We start from the raw sequence: 25,513 nt of genomic DNA, 5'->3' as shown, positions 1-25,513 counted from the left end.
TGCATTCCAATATGTATCCCATTGTCTCTAACCTGCAGCCATGTAAATAAAAAGATAAAGATATTTTTTTTTTGTGTATCGTATATTGATCAATACAATCATGCTCAGTGTATGCGGCTTCTAAGCTTCTCGGCCGTCGCATGGGCTGTATGTAAATAATATGTAAATGATAATGAGTTTTCACGGTAAATTATTTATTTTTTATTTTATCAAAAATAACAATTTCGTTTTATTTATTTATTTATTTATAAACGACCGGGCGTTGTAAGAACTGCAAAATATGTACTCCATAATGTACTAGAATATACTAAAATTGCTAAAAACGAAATAAATTGCCATTTTTAATGTGATAGAAACGTTATAATAATTAATGTATTACGTAATAATACAGTCGGTTTGGAATTTAAAAAAACTCTTTTGAGTAGGTATACGCCTGACTATAATGATCGGGCACTGTATAACTAGGAGCAGTAAGTACCTACAACCTACATTATAGGTATTGCAGGGTATAAAATAGTATACCTATACAAATATATAGGTACCGCGTAATTAACATATTATTATTAATATACTTCGCTAAGCACTGCACCGCAGCGGTTCGCTGTATGGAGAAAAAGTACGGTACGTTCAGAATTCCAAGCGGTCATTCATCCATAAGAATATTAGCATCGTTTAGCGTGGCTCGAATTCGTGTTAATATTTGTGCGATTAGCGCAAGATCGCTGTCGTGCCACACGTAAATCACCAAATACTCAGGCGGCCATTAACTTAAAGATTCCGCAACGAGTTTAAAAAAAAAAAAATAAAAAACCCGTAATAAATTAATAACATTGTGAGTATCTATAGGCTATTACAATATAGGTATGTATATTTGTAATGTTTGTAGTGTATAAGTAATAAGTAATAAGTATATATATATTTAATATAATATAATATAAAGTCGTTATAATTATATGGTAGTTGGTCAATGCGCGTATATATTAAAATATTATTATTACTAGACGCCGAGTACTATGTATTTATAATACGGCCATCGCTGTGTGTAATGAAATTTTTTCGGAGTATAATTGTGGACGACCAGTTTCATTATATTATACGTATTACGGGCATGTGTGTGTATACAGCGTGCGAGCGAGACGACTGCGGAGAGCTGGTGTATATTACACCACGTCATATACACACATATTATTATTATTTATTATATGCGTACACGACGAGCAGGTAAACGACGGTTTTTTTTCCGAGGGAATTCGTAATTTTTTGGATTTTATCCGTTTCCAACGCACACAAAGAGTTGTAGGTATGCGCTGCGGGTCTGCCCGGTGGCTGGTGCGCACACATACTGCGTCGTACGTACTTACATAATAATATTATGTGGGTACGGAGACGCCGTCTCGTTGTTTAGGGTCGGACGCGTTCGTTATAAAAAAATATTATATTATATGTATAGGTGCATTAGCGGGCGCTCGACGAAACTGTGCATCGCTGCCGAGAGTGCCCGCGTTCGGGGGTTTGGTCTCGTTTCCCTGGTAAGATACATCTCCGACCTTGAACCGACGAAAACTATTATACACACTGTGTGTAATTTATTCTATTACATATATATATATTCACTCGATGTGTGTGTACATATATATATATATATATATATATATATATACATCGAGTGAACTATATAATTAATAAACTAGAATTCATCATGTCGGGGAAAACATTGGGTTCCGACATATTTTCGTACCGGGTATGTTTAAATAGGTACCTACTACCTATAGTACCTACTCCGTGTGTATACCGAGTACCAACTAAATACGTTTTATGATGGAAGTATGATGCAGAGTGCGTGGAAATAAAAACACGCTGCCGTGGCAATGTTTATCTGCCGCGTTTCGTGTATAATATCATATTAACATTATGTAATATAATATACGATATAGGTAAGTACCTATCATAATATTCATATTGTACATATTTTGTACCTACACACTCGCGAATTATAATAGTTAGAATTATTATAATATAATTATAATAGTAAACTCGTATCGTTCGACGCCTTCAAACACAAACACCAACAGTACGCGCGCGCGCACGCACACACACACACACACACACATTCTCACACAGACATTACACATGCACATAATTAAATAATATTATTATATTGTATATATTGTATGCAGCACTGAAACATTTATTATTTTTTTTTCGTACATGTGCAGTTTGGTTCAGGTTAAAACTGCGTATAGTAGTATAGTACGTCCAAATATTTGTACATTGAGAGTATAATTATCAGTACATATAAAATTAATGTACGTCTGTTTCTTTGTCCTCTATATACTCAGATACTACTTGACTTTATTCATTAAAAGCTATATCAATACATTTCTAGAGACTAGGGAAGTGTTTATACCTTATTTTTCAACCCCTATATTATGTTGCTGTAGGGTGGCTCACACAGTCGCACATGTACTACATTTTGGATCACGAAAATCGAATATTTTGATATTTAATAAATTGGTTACCACTGAGTACAGATTATAATACTTTTATAATTAGTGGAAATATGGTATAAAGTTTTTTACAAACACAAAACTTAAAATCAAATACTTATGAACACAATTACAATGATTACATTTTTATGATATGCTCTCATAATTTTGGAGGTATTTTTAACTATAAACACGTCATAAAGACAATCACACAATCTAACAACATTGGATTTACGACGGCTTTTAAGTTATAAGCATTAGTTGAATCTGTCTTCAGTTTTTTGTGTATATAGGCACATCAAAAATATGTCTTGAATTATCAAGAAGTTGATAATCATAAAATCAAATATTGTAATTGGGTTTATAATTCGTGTTATATTTTTCAACAGAAGTAAAACGGAAAACGAAAGATTAATTTTAAGGGCGAATGAAGTCGGGCAATATTCAGCCAGTACCTATATTACGTTATAGGCACAGTATCCACATATTTTTATTATTATCATCATGGTATAATAATATATAATAAGTACTTGAATAGTTGAATACACCGCGCGAACGTCATAGTTATGATGATGTCATACTTGTAACCTTTGTACAAGAGATATTATAATATTTTTGTTTGACTAATAGGCAATATAACCATTGATATGTAACTATATATATATATTGTACAAAGTACAGCGAAAACTTACACATTTTTCTTTGCCACTATACCGGAGTCGGCGGCGTGTCGATTACGTTCGTGTAATAATGTATGCATGTTAATCAGTTGCAGATATTATGTGGGCGCGCGAAATGTAGGCGTCGGGCGAGCTAGCATGCGGAGCGCCAGCACAGTGAGCGGCCCTCTACTGTCTGTTTCAACGCCTGCCAGCCAACAAAACCGGTTCGCTGCCGTCCACCTGCTCACTGGCCAATTATTGTATTTCATTGTCGAGGTGAGTGTAAAATGACGACTACGGCCATAAGACGATGGAACAGAAGAAAAAGAAGAAATAGAAGAATAAAAAGATTAAATACGAGAGAGGCGGCGGTGAGAGTGAGTGTGTGTGTGTGTGTGTGTGTGTGTGTGTGTGAGAGAGAGAGAGAGATATGAGAAAACATTTTTATTTTTCGATACATTGTTTACCGGGCAAATATGATTATATCCGCGAATTTCGACTGTGATGATGGTACCTATATAAATACATCATACACATATTATGTCTTACACGAGTTATGAGGTCGCCAAAGAACATACCGTAATGCCTCCATATCGTAAAATATAATAATATATTATATAGGTACCTATACTTGTGTATAACACTGAATATAACAATATGTGTTGTTGTGGTAGACGTGTTATAACTGGACCACTGGAAACCGGCATTGAATTCGGGTACATCCACGATAGAATATATAATATAATATTGTCAGAGTGCGTGAGTATAAAACAAAAAAAACATTTTTATATATTATACGACCGACCTACATAATATAAAATATACTAGTGTATAATATTATTATATTTGGTCGCGGTCAACGACGATCGAATCGTGGCACGGTCAGATTTATTTTGGGTTGCTCAATATATATTTTAATAAATTGATTTTATCGTCGTATGTATAATGAAAAATCGTTTGTGTGAGTGAATGAGTGAGTGTGTATGTGTGACTGTATGAGATTTATAAATTGGGTGATCCATATTCCATAACCAAAACACTTATTATTTATTTATTTTTTTATACAATTTGTAGTCGTTAAAAACATTTTTCTAAAACATATATTTTTACAATTTTTATCTTTATTTCATTTTTTTTTAATTAGAACATGCAATTTGAATTCTTATTCCAAAACAGAATATTTTTTGGAGTTCATCGTTGTATAAAAATTTAATTTTTTACGAGTAGGTATAGTTTATGATATAGCGGAGTGAAGTAGTAATGGGATACCCCGTAAAATGTTAGTCCACTACTTCTCTTATATAATCTTTAAAATTTAAATACTTATAAGTTATAATTAATAAACCATTTTCCGAAATCTGATTTTTATATATTAAATAAAGATATTTTCACTCTCCAAATAATATTCTTATGAAATAAATTATGTATGTTGTCATCAAAAAGTAATACACTTGAAAAAAATAATACTGATAGAAAATAGTAACAATATAATGGGCTCAAAATGATTTAAAAGAAATATTTTCATAAATGTTATTAGTATTTTCTGTTATAATAAGTGTCTTGTCTGTTAAATGGATCACTCCGTATATATAGAGAGAGAAATTTTAGATTCAGATTATAGAATATATGCTTTTCGGACTAATATATGTTACCGGAAATGTTGACAATTTAGGAAATTACGACAATTCCTAGTAAATGTTGACAATTCTTAAAAGCGGAAGGCAATGTTATCACCGCCTAGGAATTGTCATCATTTCCGTAGTTTATTAGGCAATGTTATAACTAGGGCCCGGAATTTGATGATCTAAAAATATATTTAAAAAAACGCATAAAATGACATTTATTAATTTATTTTTTTTTTTAAATGATATTAAAAATGTATATTTTACTGTAAAAATTGATAAATATTGTTTCGATGAAAATTATAATTATTATAAATTAATTAAATAAAACTATATATTATAGTCCTTTACACTCTATATAGTAGACACTATCGAACTAATAATGCTGTCGAACTCAAATTAAATGAGAAACGGAGACACACGGGTATATAAAATAAACTTATAAAATTATTTTATATATCTGTGCGGAGACATGAAATTATATCAAACACGGGTTTATGTCGATTGCGATAACCGATTTTAAACACGTATGTGTGTCCCTGGTATAAAATAGTAAGTTTGGGTGCGAACAGGTGTGCTTGCAGATCGGCATCTAGAATTTGTAATTCTAAATGTCATGGAAGTTTGCCATGTGAAAATAAAAATGAGTAACTACGTTGCAAATCATAAAAAAATTTTAAAAAGCTTAAATTACATAAATTAAAATGTTAAAGAAATACTTGTTTATTTATTGATTATTTATTAAGGTGATAGTTGATTAATTAATAATTATGTTTGATAAAAGTAATATTTAAATAAGTCAGATTGAATTTAAAAAATGTGGCATCTTTGCCTACTATCGTTAGGAAATGATAACATATACTAGGCGATATAATTTCCTTCCGATTTTATGAATTGTCAACATTTACTAGGAATTGTCATCATTTCCTAAATGTCAAAATTTCCGGTAACATATATAATATAAACATTACGTAAACTTACAAAAAGTGTATTTTTGTTTTTAGGGTAAATCTCGGGTGAAAGAAGTCTTCTCACAGCTGATGACTTACATGATTGCTCAAGGAGTGCAGGAGGTCGAACTGTTCGCACTGGCATTTATTCTAGGTGAGTTGAATTTACACTAACACGACGATAGTATAATAGTGCCTATAGAGGTATAATATTAAAATGTAATTAAAGTTTACATAATAAATTGTGCATAATATTTATAAAGTATATTATAATTAAATATATTATTGTACATATACTATAGACTACCTATAGTATAATTCTCTGTTTCTACGATGAGTGCGTTTAATAAATCTAATGATACGATATATAATATAACTTACAACTGCGTCCGTAATAAAGACTATAAACGCGATCATTGCACATTATATCATACCCGTATGTAATATATGTATCTATATATATATCGTGTGTGTATATGATAAATATATAGAATGTGGATAGGCGCAAATAGGAAAGGGGCTGGGATGGCTTAGCCTCCCAAAACTAATGATTGCATTATTATGATTTAAAAGCATCATAAGAGTGTCAAGTATAGACCTGAGCTACAGCCCTCCCGAATTGTAAGCACTATTTACGGCCATCCATAATATGTGATTCGAAAAGTTTCGTAAACATGCCATTTAAATAAATAATAATAATACAAAACTGAAAGGTATCGAATGGTAATTACTAATTACTAATTTATATTCGCTTATAATAAGATGAATTCAGAATATTACGTTGCCCATCGCTTGTATATGATTTCGGTAATATGTATTTTATGTATGTATCATCGAAGAGAAATTAAAATAAAATAATTTTTTTACCTCTATGCCCACATAACATTATAATTGTTCAACTACTCTACAGTCGCGATAATATTTTCAATTAATTTTATTATTTCACAAATACCATTTATAAAATTATACTATAATATGTACAAATCCGTTATGAATGCCAACGCGTTTTATGTGTATAGTATACACACTATACCTGTGTATACTATATACATATATTTTGATTGTATATAACTGTTAAAATTAATACATATACAAATAAATTATGCACGAGAATGTTATTTATCGTATTAATTATTATGTTTAAAAATAAATAGGATCTTATATTTTAATAATAACTGTTTATTTTACCAACAAAAAATAATTAAATTATATATTGTGACGTGTTTGTGATACAAAAACTCTTAAACGTGATTAACGGATAATAATTTCTTGCCAAATATGTTATAACGACAATATAGGATGTCAGCGCACTATTTGTTTTCTGTCTTTGCGCAACATAGTAAATTTACGTTTAGCCTAACCAACCCTGTGTGATTAATTTTAATATTAGAGTGAATTTACCTACTATCAAACTTACAGTTAAGAACATTACCCGTATCGTTGTATATTTTATGATAATTTCATTTTTATGAAAATTATGAGCGTGTAAATTATTATAATTTAAAAATGCTTATAAATTGTATACAAAATAAAATAAGCCAACGCAGGGACAATAATATTAAACACAGCTAATATTATTAGTTTAAAGTTTGATAATAGGTGAATTCACTTTAATATAAAAAGTAACAACATTGTGTTGGTTCTGCTAAAGATAAATGTGCTATGTTGCGCGTGAGTCAGAGAGAGAAAATAAATGGTGTGTTGATATACCCTACTCTTTAACCCTAGTAAAAGAATGTAAATCGTTGTTTCATTTTATTATTAAAAACTACCAAAAATAATAATGTATAATATTACAGTATGTCAAGGCGCGTCGTGTAGACAATTCAAGCGCATAGCTGCCATCGGAGTTAAATGATTATAATGTACTGTATTGTTTTGTTTCAGACGAAGAATATTTTTTCACTGACCCCGAAAGTAAACTGTCTAAGTATTCGCCAAAAAGTTGGAAATCCTCTTCGACATATGTAAGCATTTTTAAATTTATTTTTGTTAAATATAAACTTATTAAAAGTAATTTATTCATTCCAATATTTCTAACTTGACCTTGCGCTCCAGAGTTAGCGGAGAAAACTGTAGACCGTACGATACGATTGAAATTTTAAATTTTAAATTTTGTATATATTTAACATCTACACATTTAAATTTATATTACAATTATATATATATAAGATATAACTTAATTAATTAAGTAATTACAATTATAATTAATGTTCATATTTACCTAATTAGTTAAAAATGTATTAAAAACTATAATTTGAGACTGCTATAATATACCAAACATATTTATAGTTATGCAACGTTAATAATTATTTATAATTTTGTTATTCTATATAACACGGATTCGTATAGTTAGGAACTTGGTTGTTAGCTACAAGTAGATGGGCGGGGGGGGAAAACTTAAAAGTGGGATATTATTTTTTAATATTTATTTATTGTTCCGCTCAGGTTGCCGGTTAGAATACGTACACATACGTATAATTATGAGTACAACCCGCGCGAGAAGGGAAATTTATTATGCAACTGTCTCAATTTATTCCGGACGACATATACATATATATATATATTATATGTACGACTGCGTACACAATAATTGGTTTTTAAGTTGTCAAAATGATATGTTGTTTTGATACGTACAACAAAAAATATGTATATATTATTAACATATATCTTTACTCGTATCCGTATATATACATATATATATTATGTATAGTTTTTCGTCCCGATCCAAGGTCACGTTAGATTATCGTGTTCCTTCCAGCTAAAGACATCTATATATATTATATACCTGTATAAGATTGCAAGAAAGTATTACCTAATGCCAAATGAAAACGGGTTTAATCCCTTCTTTGTCTTCCTCGTTTGTTATTTACATATATTTATAATACACACTTGTGTATTTGATTACAAGTCACCATCGGTATTTTAATTTTGTTTTTTTTTTGTTTTATCACGCCTCAGGGTCTCGATCAAAACGGCCAACCTCTACTCCAGTTGCATTTACGCGTCAAGTTCTACGTCGACACTACTAAATCTCTACGGTAATTACAACGTATACGCACATACATAATATACATTTATAAATATGGAGCGACAGATATATTATATATAATTTTAATTCGATTTAAGTTCGTGATATTTTTTTTATAATATAGCCGCCGAGAATACATGATACGTTTGTGTGTGCACATAATATTTTATTACATTATACACATTAATACTTATATTCAAGTCGCCGGACAAAAATGTTTGAATAAATATTAAACGAGTCATTAAGTTATTTAAAAAGTCATATTATTCGACTGGTAGCACGAAGCGTTTGCGTGTGTACAGTTTAATGCATTCGTGGAATTTATGTATAGATAGTTATGCGAGCGCTTATATATATATATATTTACGTTTTATACTTGTATACGTATATTGTATACACCTATATACATTGTACATGTACCCGTAGTATATATTATATATAAATAAATACCTCGTGATCGACAGTAAATTATGCGTTAAAATAATTATAAAAATATTTACGACTCACTGGTCGTCGCTGCGCGTAGAATTTTTTCCGACGTCAATTCGGTACGGCGGCGATGGGTGCGGAGAAGAGAAAATTCGACCAGATGCCTACAACGATGTGTTCGCTGCCCAAGCAACAAAAATAATAATGATGATGATTTCGATAAACAGTAGTACGTAATACAGGCTTAATGTTTTTAAACCGTTCGGAGATCTCATCATAATGTGATGTTTATAATATAGGTTATATGGGAGCGGGGAATTAATCCTCACCGGTCACCGCGTTAACTAGACGATATTTTGCTAGGTACGAATAATATGTGTCATGTCGTCGGGCGTGATTTTAACGAACGGATTAAAAGCGTCATATGACGGGATTAAAAATTATAACTAACTCAAATACATGACGTATTGCCGTATAGGTAAATATTACATAATATACGCTGCTTTATTACCTATTATTATAAACATATACCTGGTATAATATATCACACTCGGCGTCATCTATAATAGAAAGTGTGATGGCTAAGCTACATTTTGTGCAGCGGAAATCGCGCATATTTGTAAATTTTCTAACCTATAACCGAACGATAATGGAGACCATCCAGCAGGATCCCAGGAAGTCTTCAGACCTCCGTGTTACAGCTATATTATCATTTAGGTATTGGTGCTATGCAACGGGCGAGGCCAAACTGCGCACTTATTTTTGTTCGATTGCTTTCGGAATAAAATATATTGAAGTAGGTAAATAGCCAAATAGGTAATGCATGTCGGAGTGGGTGGACATAGTAGTTGTGATACACAATGCACATACGTTTCATTAATTTCGTCATCAGTCATTACTATAGAATCCCTATACGACATAATAATATATTATTATAATTTATAATGTACCTGCACAGTGTACACGCGGCGTCAGTTTACTGAAACAAAGATTATAGGTGCATTATATACCTAATATAATTGGTGTATAATAAAATATTAAAATCTCCATAAAGAAAGCATACACAAAATCACTAGGTTCCTACCTAGGTCACTTTGTCAAAGAGATTAAAACCATTAATATTTACTTTTATCCTCTCGCATTTTCCCACCAAACCCCTTTAACAGACGACTAAAAAGATGCTGGTCTAGGTAATTATAGTACTCTAGTCTCGCTCAATTGACCTGTTTGGTGGCACACTGTGTGCTCGTCCATTTTTCAAACTGCTAATGTAAATTTGTTGTTACCAAAATAACTTATTGTTAAGATAAGCTCGTATAGGTCGTAATTATTTTTTAAATAAAAAAAATGCATATAATTAATAATAACCATACGTGCAGCGCCCTTATAAATGTATCGTCATATTATCGTATTAAATTAGACGCGTCTGCTTTGCAGCGATGACATCACCCGGCAACACTATTACCTTCAGCTGCGCAAAAATGTCGCGGAAAGGGGCGGCTCCACGGAAGACGGCGACCACCAGAACGTACTGCCGCTGGTGGCACTCGGCATGCAGGCAGACCTCGGCGATCACACGGCCGACACTGACATATCGTCGGAGTTGCTTGAGCAGTATCTCCCACCGAAGGTATTGACTCGTATTGATAAATTTGATATGCCTACATTGCATTGTGTACCTGCACTTGCGGGTACGTCCTAAATATTATGCTGCTGCCGCAGTGTATTATCATTTTGTGTTTGGCAAACACAAGTTAATTGCAGAATTAACCACAGAAATATATTGGGCTTGGGGATTCCTACTATAGGATATAATATGCATGCTGGATAAAGTGTCGGATCTTGAACTCTGAAGGTCTTGGTGCAATTGAAAATGTAAGCACCCCTAATTTGAATTACCATCCTGCATGGATATGTTGGCCCGGATTAAGACCTATACGGTGCCCGTAGACTGTGAGCAACTAACAGGTGACCCTATTTTACCAACTCTATGTGAAAATATGTTTTTAATATTTAGGTAATTATTTGTGTTTATATTGTACGAACTTGCAAGCATGCTCATCCTTATTTTTCTTTTAATATTGAATATTGAATATTATACTCAAATTCGGATATTGGAATTTCAAGTAGGTATACTCATATCTATTTAAGCACAATATTTTATTTCATTTAGATTTTTATACCATTTAAGGTGTGTTCCGTGGCCAAGGCCGTATTTGAAGGGGATTTTGTGGGCTCAACCCCCCCTGAAACTATTTTTATATAGTTATTGAATTTAATTTGTGGCCCATAAGTCATTACTTTACTTGAGGATAATACGTCCACGGTAATAGCCAATGGGTTTGGAAAATACGGGAACTATGATGATTTGATGTGATAGTTATTAATATTAATGTTTCAAGAACACTTAAAAATATTCGAAAGTAAGAATTTGAATAAGTTCATTATTGAAGGGTAAAATGGCGGTGCGCATGCTTATTATATATAATATATTATGTATATATAGCTATTATAGCTTACCTTTAGGTTTTTTGTATATTTATAATTTATCAAATGATTGAGACGCCGTATATATATGATTCCCGGGCTTTATAATAATTATTCACAAGCATTACGTTTAAAGAAGGTATTGTAAACATTTTAATGTTATGGAAATTACTTTATTTATGTTTTTACAATAAAAATTTCGGAAAAAAAATTGTAAATATCTGCGATTAATGAATTCCTCATAGGTACCTTCGATATTTCGATATATTCTGTACTGCAAATATTATCTAATCGGCGTTTGACTCATCACTCGTGTTTTTGCTACAGACGTACAAGATTAATGAGCACAAGGTGAAACAGACGTTGAGCACTCTGCACAAGGGCCATAAAGGAATGTCCAAGACTTGTGCGCAGACAATGTTTCTCCAGGAAGCTGGTGTGGTGCAAAAATCTCACCTATACCGGTTGCGGTTGAACAAGTCGCAGCCGAAACAAACTCAGGGATGCGCGATGTCCATATGCAACTGCGTGTTTTTGGCCATTTCTATCAACGGCGTACAGATGTACCACGTGAGTTCCATTGCAAATTCAAACATTAATACCACCCACCTTAATATATGACGCATTTCATTGGTACCCTAAGTCATATAGGCGATATGGGATAAAATTATTTATGGTGGGAGGGAACTAAGAACTTAACTAAATACGATTTAAAAATGTTGGTTTGCTCGAAGAACCATCATTATAATATTATAGAACAATACCTATAAAAAAATTCTTTGGTTTTTTTTATTTATGTTTAAATGCAATAATTAATAACCAATTTCTAGTTTCTACATCAGATATTCACACAATATAACTGTTCGTGGAAAATAAGGAATTTTTTCAGTTAAAATATTTATTTTAATAGTTGTTTTATTTTTATTATAAATCTTACTTGGTACTTACTTACCACAGTGTTTTATTGACAAGATTCGTAAATTTAAAGTATTTATAAAAATAATTTTCAAACCAAGACGATATTTGGGCGAGGGGCAACTCCCGATTTCCACCTTTCGCCTTACAGGAAATGTGTTATTAATAATAATCGGATCAACTAATGTTTTTCAACAGGAAAGCTTATCGCAAGCGCTCACTGGTTTATTCTTGTGGAACACCATCGTCAAGCTGTGTTTTGACGTGAGTATAATAATAATTAAAATTATAAGCAACATAAATATAACATGGTCTAGCTATACCATGATTGGTACCAATCCATAACATGAGTTGTAAAGATTTGTGTGAAAACAAACAATATTAGGTTATCGTTTCGATGTTGTCGATTATTTTCCGCTCATTTTATTTTTCCGAATGTCATCACTAGTCATTAATGAGAGTCGGGCTGTTTTCACATAGCTTAGCCCCCCAATTATTTTCCGCTCCTAGTTTCTTACTCAGTTACGCGATTGTTTATAGCTGTAATATATATTTACTACACTGACTACACTAGTTATGCATAATAATATAGTCAATAATAACGATATAATATTATAAATTACAATAGTACATAAAATTATGTGCGACTCATAATTGTTTTTTTAACGAAATGGTATTCATGCCGCAGCGTAAAAAATTCGAACTGAGGCCATCGAACATAGATCGGTTGGTGTACTACACGAATTCGGACGAGAAGAGCAAGAGGATATTAGCACTGTGTCGAGAAACTCATCAATTTAGCATGACAGTACACCCGAGGCTTTTGGACGCGTTTTTAAACAACAACACATCTGGTGAGTGCGCGCGACGAATCAGTAAAAATAATAAAAATTAAAAACTCAAAAATGTTACCGTGTCCGTGTGTACACGTTAATGATTATCACTCATTAATTATTGATTTTGGTGCGGTGCAGATAAGAACGCGTTCGACGGGCTGAAATGGACCAACGATAAGAAATCAAAATCAAAGAAAGGCGATGACGCCCTCGAAAACAAAAAATGCGAGAACGGCGGTTGCTCCGATTCCAGTATTTCGACGGCCGACCCGAAGACCTCTATTTCCAAGGACAAGGTATGTATAATAGATACACGAGTGTTTAAAGTTTTAGCATCGTTTTGCAATTTACAGTATTAATTTTCTTTTGAAATTACATACTAGTTTTGAATAAATTTATAGAAATTTAAAAATGATTAACTCATTAGTTTTAACTTATAGACATATTATGTATACGGATGATTTTAACTTATGTATATTATTTTTCTAATCAACTGGAAATATTTAAGTTTATCAAATGAATTATATTTAACAAGATAAGTTTTGATGTTATTCAGACAATTATTAACCCATTATAGTTGGCCGAATGAAAAGTGGCGCTGGTGATATGTAATCAATTTTTTTTTCTTCGGAAAGCAGGAGTGTTAAAAATCATATGCATCATCATTCTATAATACATTTATATTAGGTGATTATATCTAAATCTAATATTTCATAATGCACGCTCTGCGAAACCATCACAAAAATTCACCACCGGAAGTGTGCGCATCAGCGGCCACTTTTCGTTCTCTCGACTATAGTCAAGTTAAAAAGTTTGGATAATTAAATTTTTAACATAGGTAGCAATTTAATTTTTAAAACTTAGCCCGTCTTTGTTCACAATATTATGCTTGTGTCTTAGGTGCCTAACGGAAGCATATCGTCCAGCGTGGAACTGGGCTACAGTCACACGGCTCAGAACTCAGCCATGTCCGAGCTGGACTACTCGGTGCAGTCGGCGCAGGACAGCAGCGACGCGTACCTGATGTACAGGCACCCGAGGGCCAGGGCGGCTTACGTGGACAATAGCAACCAATCGGCGAACACCAGCAGTGGCGTGTACACGTGCGCTAGCTACAGCACGGCGTCCAAGGACATGGCGTCCGCGTCGTATACCACCGAGAACTGCAGTGTGGACTGCAATCACGTCGGCGGCATTTACAAAGCTACAACGGTCGCGGCCGCCCATGCAGAAATCGTCCATGATGGAGCAGCAACCGGACGCCGACTCAGCGTACAGTGCATCATTGCCGCCGGATACGGTGGCGGCGTCGTCCACGTCGGCGGACGAGGAAGGTCGTCCGATGGGCCACGGTCAGCAGACCACAGCAGTCGACGACTGCGACGGGGGCTGTGACGCCACCGACGAGCTGTACGACCTGTCAGCCGCGGCCACCAGCGACAGTTCGTATTGCGTCGGAATCGCCACGACCGCCACAACCGCCTCCGATGTGGCCCTGTCGTCGGCGTCGTCGTCCAAATGCGGCGATACTGGTTGCGGTAACCGGTGCGCGTTGGACAGTTACGCGGACGTGGGTGATGCGGCGACCGGCGGTCGCAGCCGTAGCGGTTCAGTGGTTAGTAACTCGGGCAGTTTCCGCGGTGACGGCAGCGACCCGTCCGAGGGCGGGCGCGGCGCGCTCCTATCCGCCGTCGAGCTGTCCGACCTGATTGTCGGTCGCAAGTCGTTACAGACGCCCCGTAAGGGTTTCTATCCGTCGCGGCCGACCACCAGCTCGACACTGGACTCAGACTCGGATTACGTGACGTTGCCCCCACCGATGAACTTCGTAACCGGCGCCCCGTCTTTGTCCAACCTATCACTGGCTAACTTCGACTGCGGAACCGGCACTGTGGCCCCCCACTGGGACGTCCGTCGATCGCTTGATCTGCTGCCCAATGTGGTCAAGTTCTGCGGTGGTCATCACCATCACCATCACCATCACCAGTGCGTGCAGGTCAACAGCAACAATTACTTGGACGTGCACAAGAGCGGCGCTGCATTCTACCACCACATATACCCGGCTGCCGCCTCCGTAGCCTCGGTAGCGCCACCGCTTCTGCACGCTCGACAACCACCGCCGCCTCCACCACCACCACGGCCCAAGCGATTCGACTCGCATCTGGAACAGTACAAACAGCAACTCCGGTCCGATGTCGATTTCGTCGTGTACCCGCTCCAAGACCCGGCGGTCAGCCGCCAAGAATATGTGGACGCCAAGCTGGCCCGCGGTCGTCGGCACCAGTACCACAGGTATTACGGCTGCGACCCGCCGTCATACCAGGCCAACGCACACCTGTATCGAAGCACTCCAAACGTGGCGGTCGCAGTGTCACCGCCCCCGCCGCCACCGTCCTCGTCGTCAGCGTCGTCGTCGTCGCTGTCCCACCAGCAGTTCCAACACCATCTTCACCACCATCACTTGCTCAGTCAGCAGCAGCAACTTCAGCTGCAGCAACAGCAACTGCAGCTGCATCAACAGCAACTGCTGCTGCAGCAACAGCAACAGCCACCGCCGCTGCCTCCGTTGCCGCCACACTTAAAATACGCTTCCAATCAAAACCTGCTGTTCCCAGCCACCGTAGCCGCATCCGCCGAATACGCGGCGCAGCACCATCACCACCGCCATCACAGGCTGCAGCCGTTGCCGCTTCCCGTCCGAACGTACTCGCACGATGACTTACTGGCGGCCACTACGTCGGCACCAGCCGTGCCCCCGAAAGTTCAGCTGTTCCATCGACGGCCGCCACCACCACCACCACCTGTGACCGGACTCCAGAAGCCCGCGGCTGTTATCCAACCTCGTCGCCCCGCTGCTGTGGACGATGCCACCACCACCGCCAACGGCGGCGCCACCACTCCTACGGATTCCCAGTCGGTGTTGGACATCATATTATTGCGGGAGAAAAGCCGCAACCTGGACTTGCCGCTCATATCGGCCCTATGCAACGACCAGACGCTGCTTAAGCAAACCAACGCCCTGGTCGATAACAAGGCCACCCCTTCGTCGTCACTTTCCGCCGCCACGGCCCTCGCGGCGTCTTTGTACCAACCACTGCCACCGCTGTCTTTGTCTTCGTACCATCCACCGCCACCACGGCCTTCGTCTTCGTACCAACCACCGCCGCAGCCGTCGTCTGCGGAACAAACGCAGCCGCCGCAGGGCGGCGTCGCATCCTCCAATAAGCCGAATAGCACGAGGTGCACTAACGGTACGTCGTCGTATTCGTCGCCACCGCCGCAGAGTTTTATGCCGGCTTCGGCGTCGCCTTCTGTTGCAGCCACCGCCGCCGTTAAGACGGCCAAATCAAAAACCAACCATGTCAAAACCAACACAAATATTATTTAGTAGTTACTTATAGTTTAAATACCATAGAATTACCTATGAAAATATATTTTTATTATATATTTATACAAGCGAGAAAAAGAAGGGTATCCGAGTAAGACGTTTTTTTTGTTTCAGGGAAAAGGAACCCTAAACCTATTGTTGGTTATCTGTGGAAAGGGGGGGGGGAGGTTGAAGAGAGAGAGATTGCTTTAGACATTATCCTAATAAACATAATATTGGAGTTCGACGCTTATTGTTTCTCGACGAACGCATGTGTTTAGGTTTTATTTTTTCGTAATGAATCGGGAACGTGGGTTTTCAGTAACATTCCGATCCAGAATGATATTATGCGCTATATTTTATTGACTAGATTTTCCTGCAATTGTTTTATAATATTCATAGAGGTCTGTAAAATGTGTAACCAGGTTAGGATTTACTTTGGTTTTTACTCGGACACCCCCTACGCGCGTAATTTAGTAACGTTACCTTATAATATTTATTTATTTGTGCCAATTTTAATTTTATACATGTGTATACAACACGAATGATAAGATGATTTTTTATAACACTCGTTACACAGCTCGCATCTATTATGTACATTTTGAGGTTACATATTTATGTATTATATATATTATGAAAAACGATCAGTATAGGATTAATTGTACAAATTCGGGGCATAGGTCACTTGATACACAGTCTTTATAGTCCTTATGCTCCGATCAATTTAAAAAATGGTATACCTACTCAAAATTGGGATTACCATCAATTATATTATTATGTCAAAGTTTTTTTTAACGTCTGCCACGAATTTCGTTGTTTTTAATGTACTGAAGATACGTACTTAATGTAAGTACGTACAATAATTTTACTTATAATATGCCATTTTTTTGTATTAATATTATCCATGGCCGATAGACTGTTATTTTAGCACCGCCATAAATATTAAGAGTGTTTGATAGTTAGTATTTAAGATATTATATGTGTCAATTTTGATTAAACTCTAGACTTGATGTAATGTGCCAAAAAATGATTGGTCCATAATCGTATAATTCAGTTATTCTGACGAATAGAAAAATTTAAACAATTATAGCCTCGATTGCCTATTCTTTTGTTATAGGACCTATTATATCATAATATATTATTAATTTTGTAATATTATTATGTACCCACATATTTGTGCTTACTTGTGTTAGTTACCTGAAAAGAGCCTCCTCATTTTTACATTTTTATATGTTATTATTAAATATTATCAACACTATTTTTTTTTGTATAATATTGAAGTTACTTTTAAATTTTTAGTTATTTAAAAAATCAGTACAAAATATTGCACAGTATTATTTTGTTTTTTTCTTTTTATAAAATGTTTACATCTAAATTAAAATTGTATATTTACGTATTTTAGATTTGAATAAATATTATCTATTGCAATGTTTTTCGTCATGGACGTTATCTTTATTTCAAGACAATGTACACTTGTAAACCAATTTGCACAAAAACTGAACAAATCAAAATATATATATTTAAACTACTATCTTCATACATTCCTGGATAAGAGTGAAACACTTGTCAATTGCCAATAGGACGTCCACTATAGTAGATTTATTTAAGGGTGATCATTAGCAGATGCGGCCAGTTTTTGTCAAGGGAGGAGCGGTTCACTCTTATCATGAATAGATTATAGAAACATTTCTAGTAGATATAGGCTTCCATTTAGGTAAAAATTTTGATTTTAATTGGGTAATTTTGTTATTTTTACGATGACCAATGATTTCGGCTGTCTAATCGTATAACACAATATGTGCATTTCACAGAATTGTTCAGGAGAAGCAAATTAGTGAAGTTATTATCCATACATATAAATGGCGTATAGTGTATATAAATTATTTATTTATTTCAGTAAAAATATTTTATTTTATTTTTTATTTGAGAGGCGTGATAAAACAAAATATTATCCTCGAGTATAATGTATAAAATATATATGTGTGTAATTTAATTCAAATAGCACACATATGATTATAGAATACAACATTGTATAGTATACAAATAAAGTTTGGAAATGTCCAATACAATCAAACAGTATAAAACATTTTCAAACTTCATTTTATGTAAATAATCGCATATTATATAATATTTATACATAATAAGATAAGTATGGAAAAAAATTCAAATAATAATTCATTAATAATTAGGCTAATGTTCCCATTGGATCCCAAATGGGAAGTACTTGAGGTTCTTGTTGGAACACAGACAACACCTCTTCGGATAAAAGACTTTTGTCTACAACAACTTCAAACACGTATTCTTTAAACCAATCTGTGGTCATCATCAAGTAACCTTTGTCACCACGTTCTTCACCCCAAGAGTTTTCAACACGCCACTTGGTTGCATTACCATTCTAAACAGATGTAAAATATAATTTGTTTAAGATTATCTTCACATATTTCAAACGATTCACTCACTTCAACATTGACTCCAGTTAGTACCATTGCGTGTGTCATGGCAGATTCACCATATAACATACGTTGAGCTTTAGTCATCGGGATTGATACATCAGTTCCAAAGACTAATTGGTAATCATGACTAAAATTATAAATAATCAAATAAATTACATGTTTTCGAATAAATATGTTAATATTAAAGATGATTTTAAAGAAACTTACATTTTCAAATCTTCCAATCCAAGCTTATCAGAAAATCTTTTGCTCACTTGACATCCATACCATACTGGTTCACCATTATTTACAATTGACTCTTGAGCTGCCTTGATTAATACTTCAATTGGCTGGTTGTTATAGAGAACTTTTCGTCCACCTGCCATGTTATTTAACATGTCCAATGTGTACAATTTACCGTACCGGTTGTTTGGTCGTGGATCCGAAATCAAACACACCTAAATAATAATATAGATAAATTGAATACAAATTATACCACATATTATTAGGTTATCTAACAAGTACCTTTTCTACGACATCAAACACAGGGCGGACATGAGTCAAATAGAAATCCAATGGAGTGATAGGTCCAACAGTGTTGAACACTTTAGATTTGTCATAGTAATGCCATTCAAATGTAGCTGGTGGTATACCCATACAAATACCAACAATTCGATAAATAACTTCCATTTGTTCTTCAATTTTGGTTTTAATCTCATTGTCAGTAGCGTTATCGCTGACAAGTTTGTGCAAAATGATGGCATATTCTCGAAGCTTAAAATTTAAAAATGTATTTATTATAAAACATCTACACGTAGTTAATTATGAGTTATGACATAATATTATTACCTTGCTGTTCAATATAACATTAACAGTATTACTAGTCTCGCAACTAAACGACTCAGGGAAGTTCTTCTTTGGCATCAACCCATACTTCGTTATGATGTTGACCAACATATCCCATTGACCTCCATCTTCAATAGGTTTCTTTAGTTAACAAAAATAATTTTGAATGTTAACAACATAATTTTATTGTCTAATTAGTAATTATACTTACAGTGAGTAAACAAGCAGTGGTTCTATCATCAACAGTTTCACCACGCTTAGCGGTTTGTACAATTGCATTTAAAAAGTAATTGCTTCTTTCAATCTAAAAATATAAGATATCAATTATTTTACAACTAGGTATTGTCAACTTAAACATAATATTAATTGATAAATTCCACTATAAATTAGGCAATTAAAATAGCTTATAAATTATTATTACAAATAACTTATAAAATATACACTTAATTACACTTTGCATGTTTTCCTGTCCCGTTATGTTTTCTTACACTCGAGGAAAATTACCAATGAAACAATTGCCAAGACTAAACACATTTATTATTTATACTACATTTCCGATTTAAAGAAAGGGGTAGATGCATTTATTTCCTCACAAAAGAGAAAATAATAAAATTGTAATGCCAATAAATAATTCTATATTTTATTCAGAAAATTGAATGTTAAAATTATGAATTGTTGTGTAAGTAATACACAAATTTAAAGGTTTATATCCAATATATAAATTTTAAAATTCTACTTTGATAAATTGCATTTTAATAATGAAAATTAAATTAAATTACTAGAGTTAATAGTTTATTTTACTTTATTTTATTGAAAGAAAATACCGCCTGCCTACCCAAATATGTTTTATTATCTTAATTATTCATGTGCATAATGTCACATTTATTATTAAATCTCTGTAATAATAACAGTTTTATATCCTCCTATTAAATATTATATTATTAAATAATGGTAAAATTGAAAAACTGAATAAATATATAACAGATTTAGTTGCTGTATAATATTTTGAACTCATAAACATTTATACTCTCAAATAATACATGACAACTTCATGAAAAATGATTGTAGTTTTGAAAATCTGAACAGTATTCTGTTTATTATACCTAAATCTTTATTGTGTTTGGGATGAATTTTGAACCCCAAAAAAAACCAGTCCTATTGACAAAAGTACAATACAAATCACAAACGATGAACAGGTGTGTAAAAGGGACCACCTATTGTTAACATCATCCAACAGGCCAAGGTCATACAAGTATATTATATTGCAGGCACAAAGAATAATATCCCTCAACATTTTTAAACAAACTATACCTTGTCCCAAAAAAATATATAAGCTTGGCTGAACTCAAATTCTTCTAAGTTGAATTGTTTGATGAATGGAACTCTGATCACATTTAAACATGCAAATATCCAACAGCGACCTGAACTTCTTTGGTTAGTTACTGGTTTGCCTTCAGACTCAATCTAGACAAAAAAACACATATATTTTAAGGTTATATGGATCTTAAGTCAGAAATGAGTCAAACCTTGTGCGTGTAATAGTGATGGCATTCCTGTACTCTATTTCTTGACGTGCTCACTTCTGTTGGGCTGACACGAGAACAGGCATTTTGGGCCAACACATTTTTGGCATCATTGTAGAATGCGTCACTGAATTTTAAAATATTTTTGGGATTGATGACGGCTAAAATATAAAAACTTTATATTCCAGTAAGAGTATACAACAAAACATTATTTTTTTTAATTTAAAATAATAATAATAGCTCAAACAAAAAGTGTATACAATATATAATAATTTCCCATGAAAGCCATCAATTGATACTATTTTAATTAAGTGTAGTCATAAATTAAATACATCAGGCTGTTAGGTGCCAGGTTATTAATTATTCATTAAGTAAATTCATTTTTTTATACGATTTCATCACACATGGTAGTTAATATAATTGTATCTGTATAACTATATTTAATAATAGCCAATAAGCTATTAAACTATGAAGAAAACAAATTATAAAGAATTCTAAAACATAATTCATTGAGAAGACAATATGTATAGACGTGTAGTGATCACCTTGAACCCTTATAAATATAACAAAACAGAATTTATGCGCAGCTAATCCAACAATTTATCAAAAGGATGGTATTTTTTGAAACTATTGACAAAGAAGATGAACATTGTCATCTAGACAGTGCATGTCTCTTATTGGTTCACTGTATTCCATTGGACACAGTAACGGTAAATTAGTTTTATTATTAAAGTATTCATCTATTGCTCAATCGCATACCATTATAAAAGAAATTTATATTTGCTCATATTTTTATATTGTCTATGCTATAAAATGGGGAAGAAATATGTTATATTAATTCAGGAATTTATAAAATAATAATGATAAAAAAAAAACTTAAACTCATATTATTTATGCAAGACAAAATGAGTAATGACACTATGTTTTCCACTATGAGATAATTTAATTAATTTAGATTATTTGTTTAAGTTATTTTCATAGAAGTATTATGATAAAATGATGCGAAAAAATCATAATGGTAGTTAATAGAACAGGAGGGTAGGTAGTCCAAGGTGGCAATCGCAATAATTGCGGTAGTCTCAGATAACAGGAAATACTAATAATATTAAAATATGTGTAGATAAATAAAATTATCAAAATTTGTCTTACATTAAATATAAAGAATAGTTTAACAGGTGACAAAGAAAATTACCTGTATTTATAGAATTGGCAGTAATATTATGGATGATTATTGAGTTTAAGGTTATTCTAAATGACTATGCAACATTAAAATCAGTATTAATTTTAATAGCTAGGTATTTCTATCAGTCAAATTAAAAATAATTTAGGAATAAGAAATTAAAATATAATATTTCTATAGGTGATTTCTATGTCTGTTGATATACCATTACATTTTTTAAATATAGGTAAAATAATTGAAAATATACAATTTTTTTACAGTATTCAATAACTATTTGGCATAAAAAAAATAGATAAAAATAATAAGAACTAAACTGATTAAATGAACTAGTGACGTAGGTACCTGGAAAATCTTTTTAAATAAATTTAAAACAAAATTGTCTATGGATGTAGGAAATCGTCAAATATAATATCAGGATTTATACAACCCACATAATTGTATGTTTATGAATAGTGTTAGCATTATTATTTATTAAAGACCAATGGGCAATGAATATTATCTGTTAAAATTATAGCAATGTTATACATTTACATAATGGTAATATAAAAAAGTTGCTTATCAAACGGACACTATAATATTGTTGAGTAGGCAAAAGTAAATTAAACAAGATTCAGTTGCATCATGATAATATTATTATTGAAAAAAAAATATTATATGGGAGTCATTTAGGTAGTACAAGGTTGTCTACCTACAGGTTACAATATACTGTTATCTGCCCACTCATAAATCTGTTATTGTTTAGACCGTTCAAGAATAGGTATTCAGACAATTTTTATAAACAAAATAATATGAATAAATAGGTAGAAAAACTGTTGTAGAATTTTTTTTTTTTGCATTTAGGTTAAAATAATAAACTGTGATCTCGCCGAGCAGTAGCTGATTAGTTTTTGAAATATATTAATTTACCCAGACAACACGCAAACTTGGTCACACAATTGGGTAGTTATAGGTATAACTGACATAGAAAAACTTTTAAGTTCCTGACAAGTAGCAACTACGAATTTTACAAATGTTAAAAAAAAAAAGAGATAGGTACATCAGACAGCAGATTTTTCACTGTGTTGTACGGTAGTGAACTTTTGTTCGATTTTACCGTCGACGGCGACGAGGAAACTCAGAAACAGGGGAAAAGGTCTGGAAAAGGACATCGTCCTAGGGATCCAAAAAAGTAATACGATACAACTCAGATTTGCCGAACGGTCGGAAATGAAAAATAAAAATAAGCCAAATTATGGAAAACCCCAGGCGCGATATTGTGTGGGGGTTGGGTGGTCCACGAGTCTTACATGCGGCCTTGGGGTAGGAAAATGCTTTTCAAAAAACGACGGCGGAAATACACAGGACAGACGTACAGGTAATCGTTATTATCATGACGTTATACTTACACGAGAAGGTTTTCGCCATTTTTCCGGAACGGTGGACGCAGCACTGTTGGAGATCGTGTGTCGGAAAATGTGACTGGGATTCCCTGGTGGTCAGGCGTTATCGAGTTGAACCAAATAGTCGGCGGCGATGGATGCTAGCAGTAGTCACGGTGGCACAGTGCACGATAGCGGAGCGCAAGCAAGTAAGTTAAGTGTGTTATTGTAGCGCACTACGAAGCAGTGTAAATATACCGTGCACGAACGCGCGTGCGCGAATAGTAATAATAATATCGTCGTCGGTGGCTGCGAGGAGGGGTGGGAAACAAACAAAACGGTAAACCGGGAATTCGTATAAAAACAAAAACAAATCACGAGACTCGTGGAAGGCGGAATAGGACGCGACGAAAACGTGTAAACGACAAATGGTGAAAATATCGTGCAAACGATGGAAATATGGTGTTATTGCCTCGAGTCCGCGTCTTGTGGTCGTGCCCGTGCGCGTGCGCGTGTGGCACACTACCGATGCGGCGGCGACGGAGGGTCGTTGGCCCGATCGGCTGGCGGGCGGGCGGGGGGTCGTGACGTTTACCGTTCGGCGGCGACCTCGTGGAGGCGAAAATGACGTGTCGTTCAGGACATTTTTTTTCTTCTTCCCTTTGTAATATCTCCCAGACATTTTTCCCCGCCAATTTTCAAATCTGAAAAAGGCGCGCACCGCACAAAGACTATTCTATGGACTATGACCTATGTTACATTCCATAATTATTCGGAATATTAAGAATTCGTGACATCAAAATTAATATTTTCTATAATAAGAAGTCAAATCTCTTAAGTTTTACCGTTTTCTTGGTTGGAAATTGATGCGGATATGGAAATAATCTGTTATCTGCGTGTCTTCGGTATTTATTTCAATATACCCATAAACTGTAGAATTGGTAGAAGGTACTATAATACTATATAATAGCAACTAGGTGTCTAGGTAGATCGTAAGTATAAGGGCATTGGTACCTGGTTCTCAAAATATTTTTTTATTGTCGCCTGATATCTCACCTGATATATAAGTGCCCTATGAGACTTAAAAAATTATAGAATATTTTGTTTTTGTCACTGATAATATTTTATTGGTCCGTATTTAGACTTTAGAGAGTAGGTATACCTACGTTAAAAAATAGAGAAGTGAGAATACGTCGTATACCCAGAATACCAATGCCTACATTTCAAACACAAAGTACTTAAATTTGTATTCGAAAGATTTAAAAACGGTATATTATTATGTGTATTATGTGTACAACGCCCGCTGGGTTGTCTCTGTTTTACAAGCATACAGCATAACAAATTTTACGTTGACAGTAATCCGTTTTACTCCGTTTTTTTTTTACTTAT

The 25,513-nt window shown here is 34.4% G+C and overlaps 2 protein-coding genes across 2 annotated transcripts in view; one reads left to right on the top strand and one right to left on the bottom strand.

Moving 5' to 3' along the window:
* The window catches only part of LOC100165784 (protein expanded), a 33,137-nt gene extending 14,912 nt beyond the window's left edge, over positions 1-18,225 (top strand). The window contains 11 exon segments of the mRNA XM_001946170.5: positions 3,256-3,424; positions 5,775-5,874; positions 7,608-7,687; positions 8,682-8,761; positions 10,618-10,810; positions 11,995-12,237; positions 12,781-12,846; positions 13,271-13,436; positions 13,557-13,714; positions 14,319-14,660; positions 14,662-18,225. Of these exon segments, the coding sequence (XP_001946205.5) occupies positions 3,305-3,424; positions 5,775-5,874; positions 7,608-7,687; positions 8,682-8,761; positions 10,618-10,810; positions 11,995-12,237; positions 12,781-12,846; positions 13,271-13,436; positions 13,557-13,714; positions 14,319-14,660; positions 14,662-16,806 (3,693 nt within the window). The 5' untranslated portion in view covers positions 3,256-3,304 and the 3' untranslated portion in view covers positions 16,807-18,225.
* Positions 18,226-18,652: 427 nt separating this feature from the next.
* LOC100162995 (bleomycin hydrolase) lies at positions 18,653-24,609 on the bottom strand. Its single transcript, XM_001951529.3, has 9 exons — positions 24,152-24,609; positions 21,590-21,747; positions 21,375-21,527; positions 20,275-20,367; positions 20,067-20,204; positions 19,743-19,991; positions 19,446-19,675; positions 19,245-19,365; positions 18,653-19,180 (listed from the first exon to the last, which is right to left on the bottom strand). Exons 1-9 carry the CDS (start codon positions 24,168-24,170, stop codon positions 18,971-18,973), a joined length of 1,371 nt encoding a protein of 456 aa, XP_001951564.1. The 5' UTR covers positions 24,171-24,609; the 3' UTR covers positions 18,653-18,970.
* Positions 24,610-25,513: the final 904 nt, after the last annotated feature.

Source organism: Acyrthosiphon pisum, chromosome A1 (assembly GCF_005508785.2).
Source record: "Acyrthosiphon pisum isolate AL4f chromosome A1, pea_aphid_22Mar2018_4r6ur, whole genome shotgun sequence".
NCBI lineage: Eukaryota > Metazoa > Arthropoda > Insecta > Hemiptera > Aphididae > Acyrthosiphon > Acyrthosiphon pisum.
Note: the sequence above shows the minus strand (reverse complement) of the source record. Positions and strands in the feature narration are given on the sequence as shown.

Bases quoted from the DNA above. Each gene is read 5' to 3' on its own strand.
- LOC100162995 (XM_001951529.3), bottom strand. The intron at 20,368-21,374 runs GTATAGTTTGTT...TTATATTTTTAG, and splicing joins ATATATTTTTTTGGGACAAG to ATTGAAAGAAGCAATTACTT. The intron at 20,205-20,274 runs GTAAGTATAATT...TGTTAACTAAAG, and splicing joins CCACTGCTTGTTTACTCACT to AAACCTATTGAAGATGGAGG.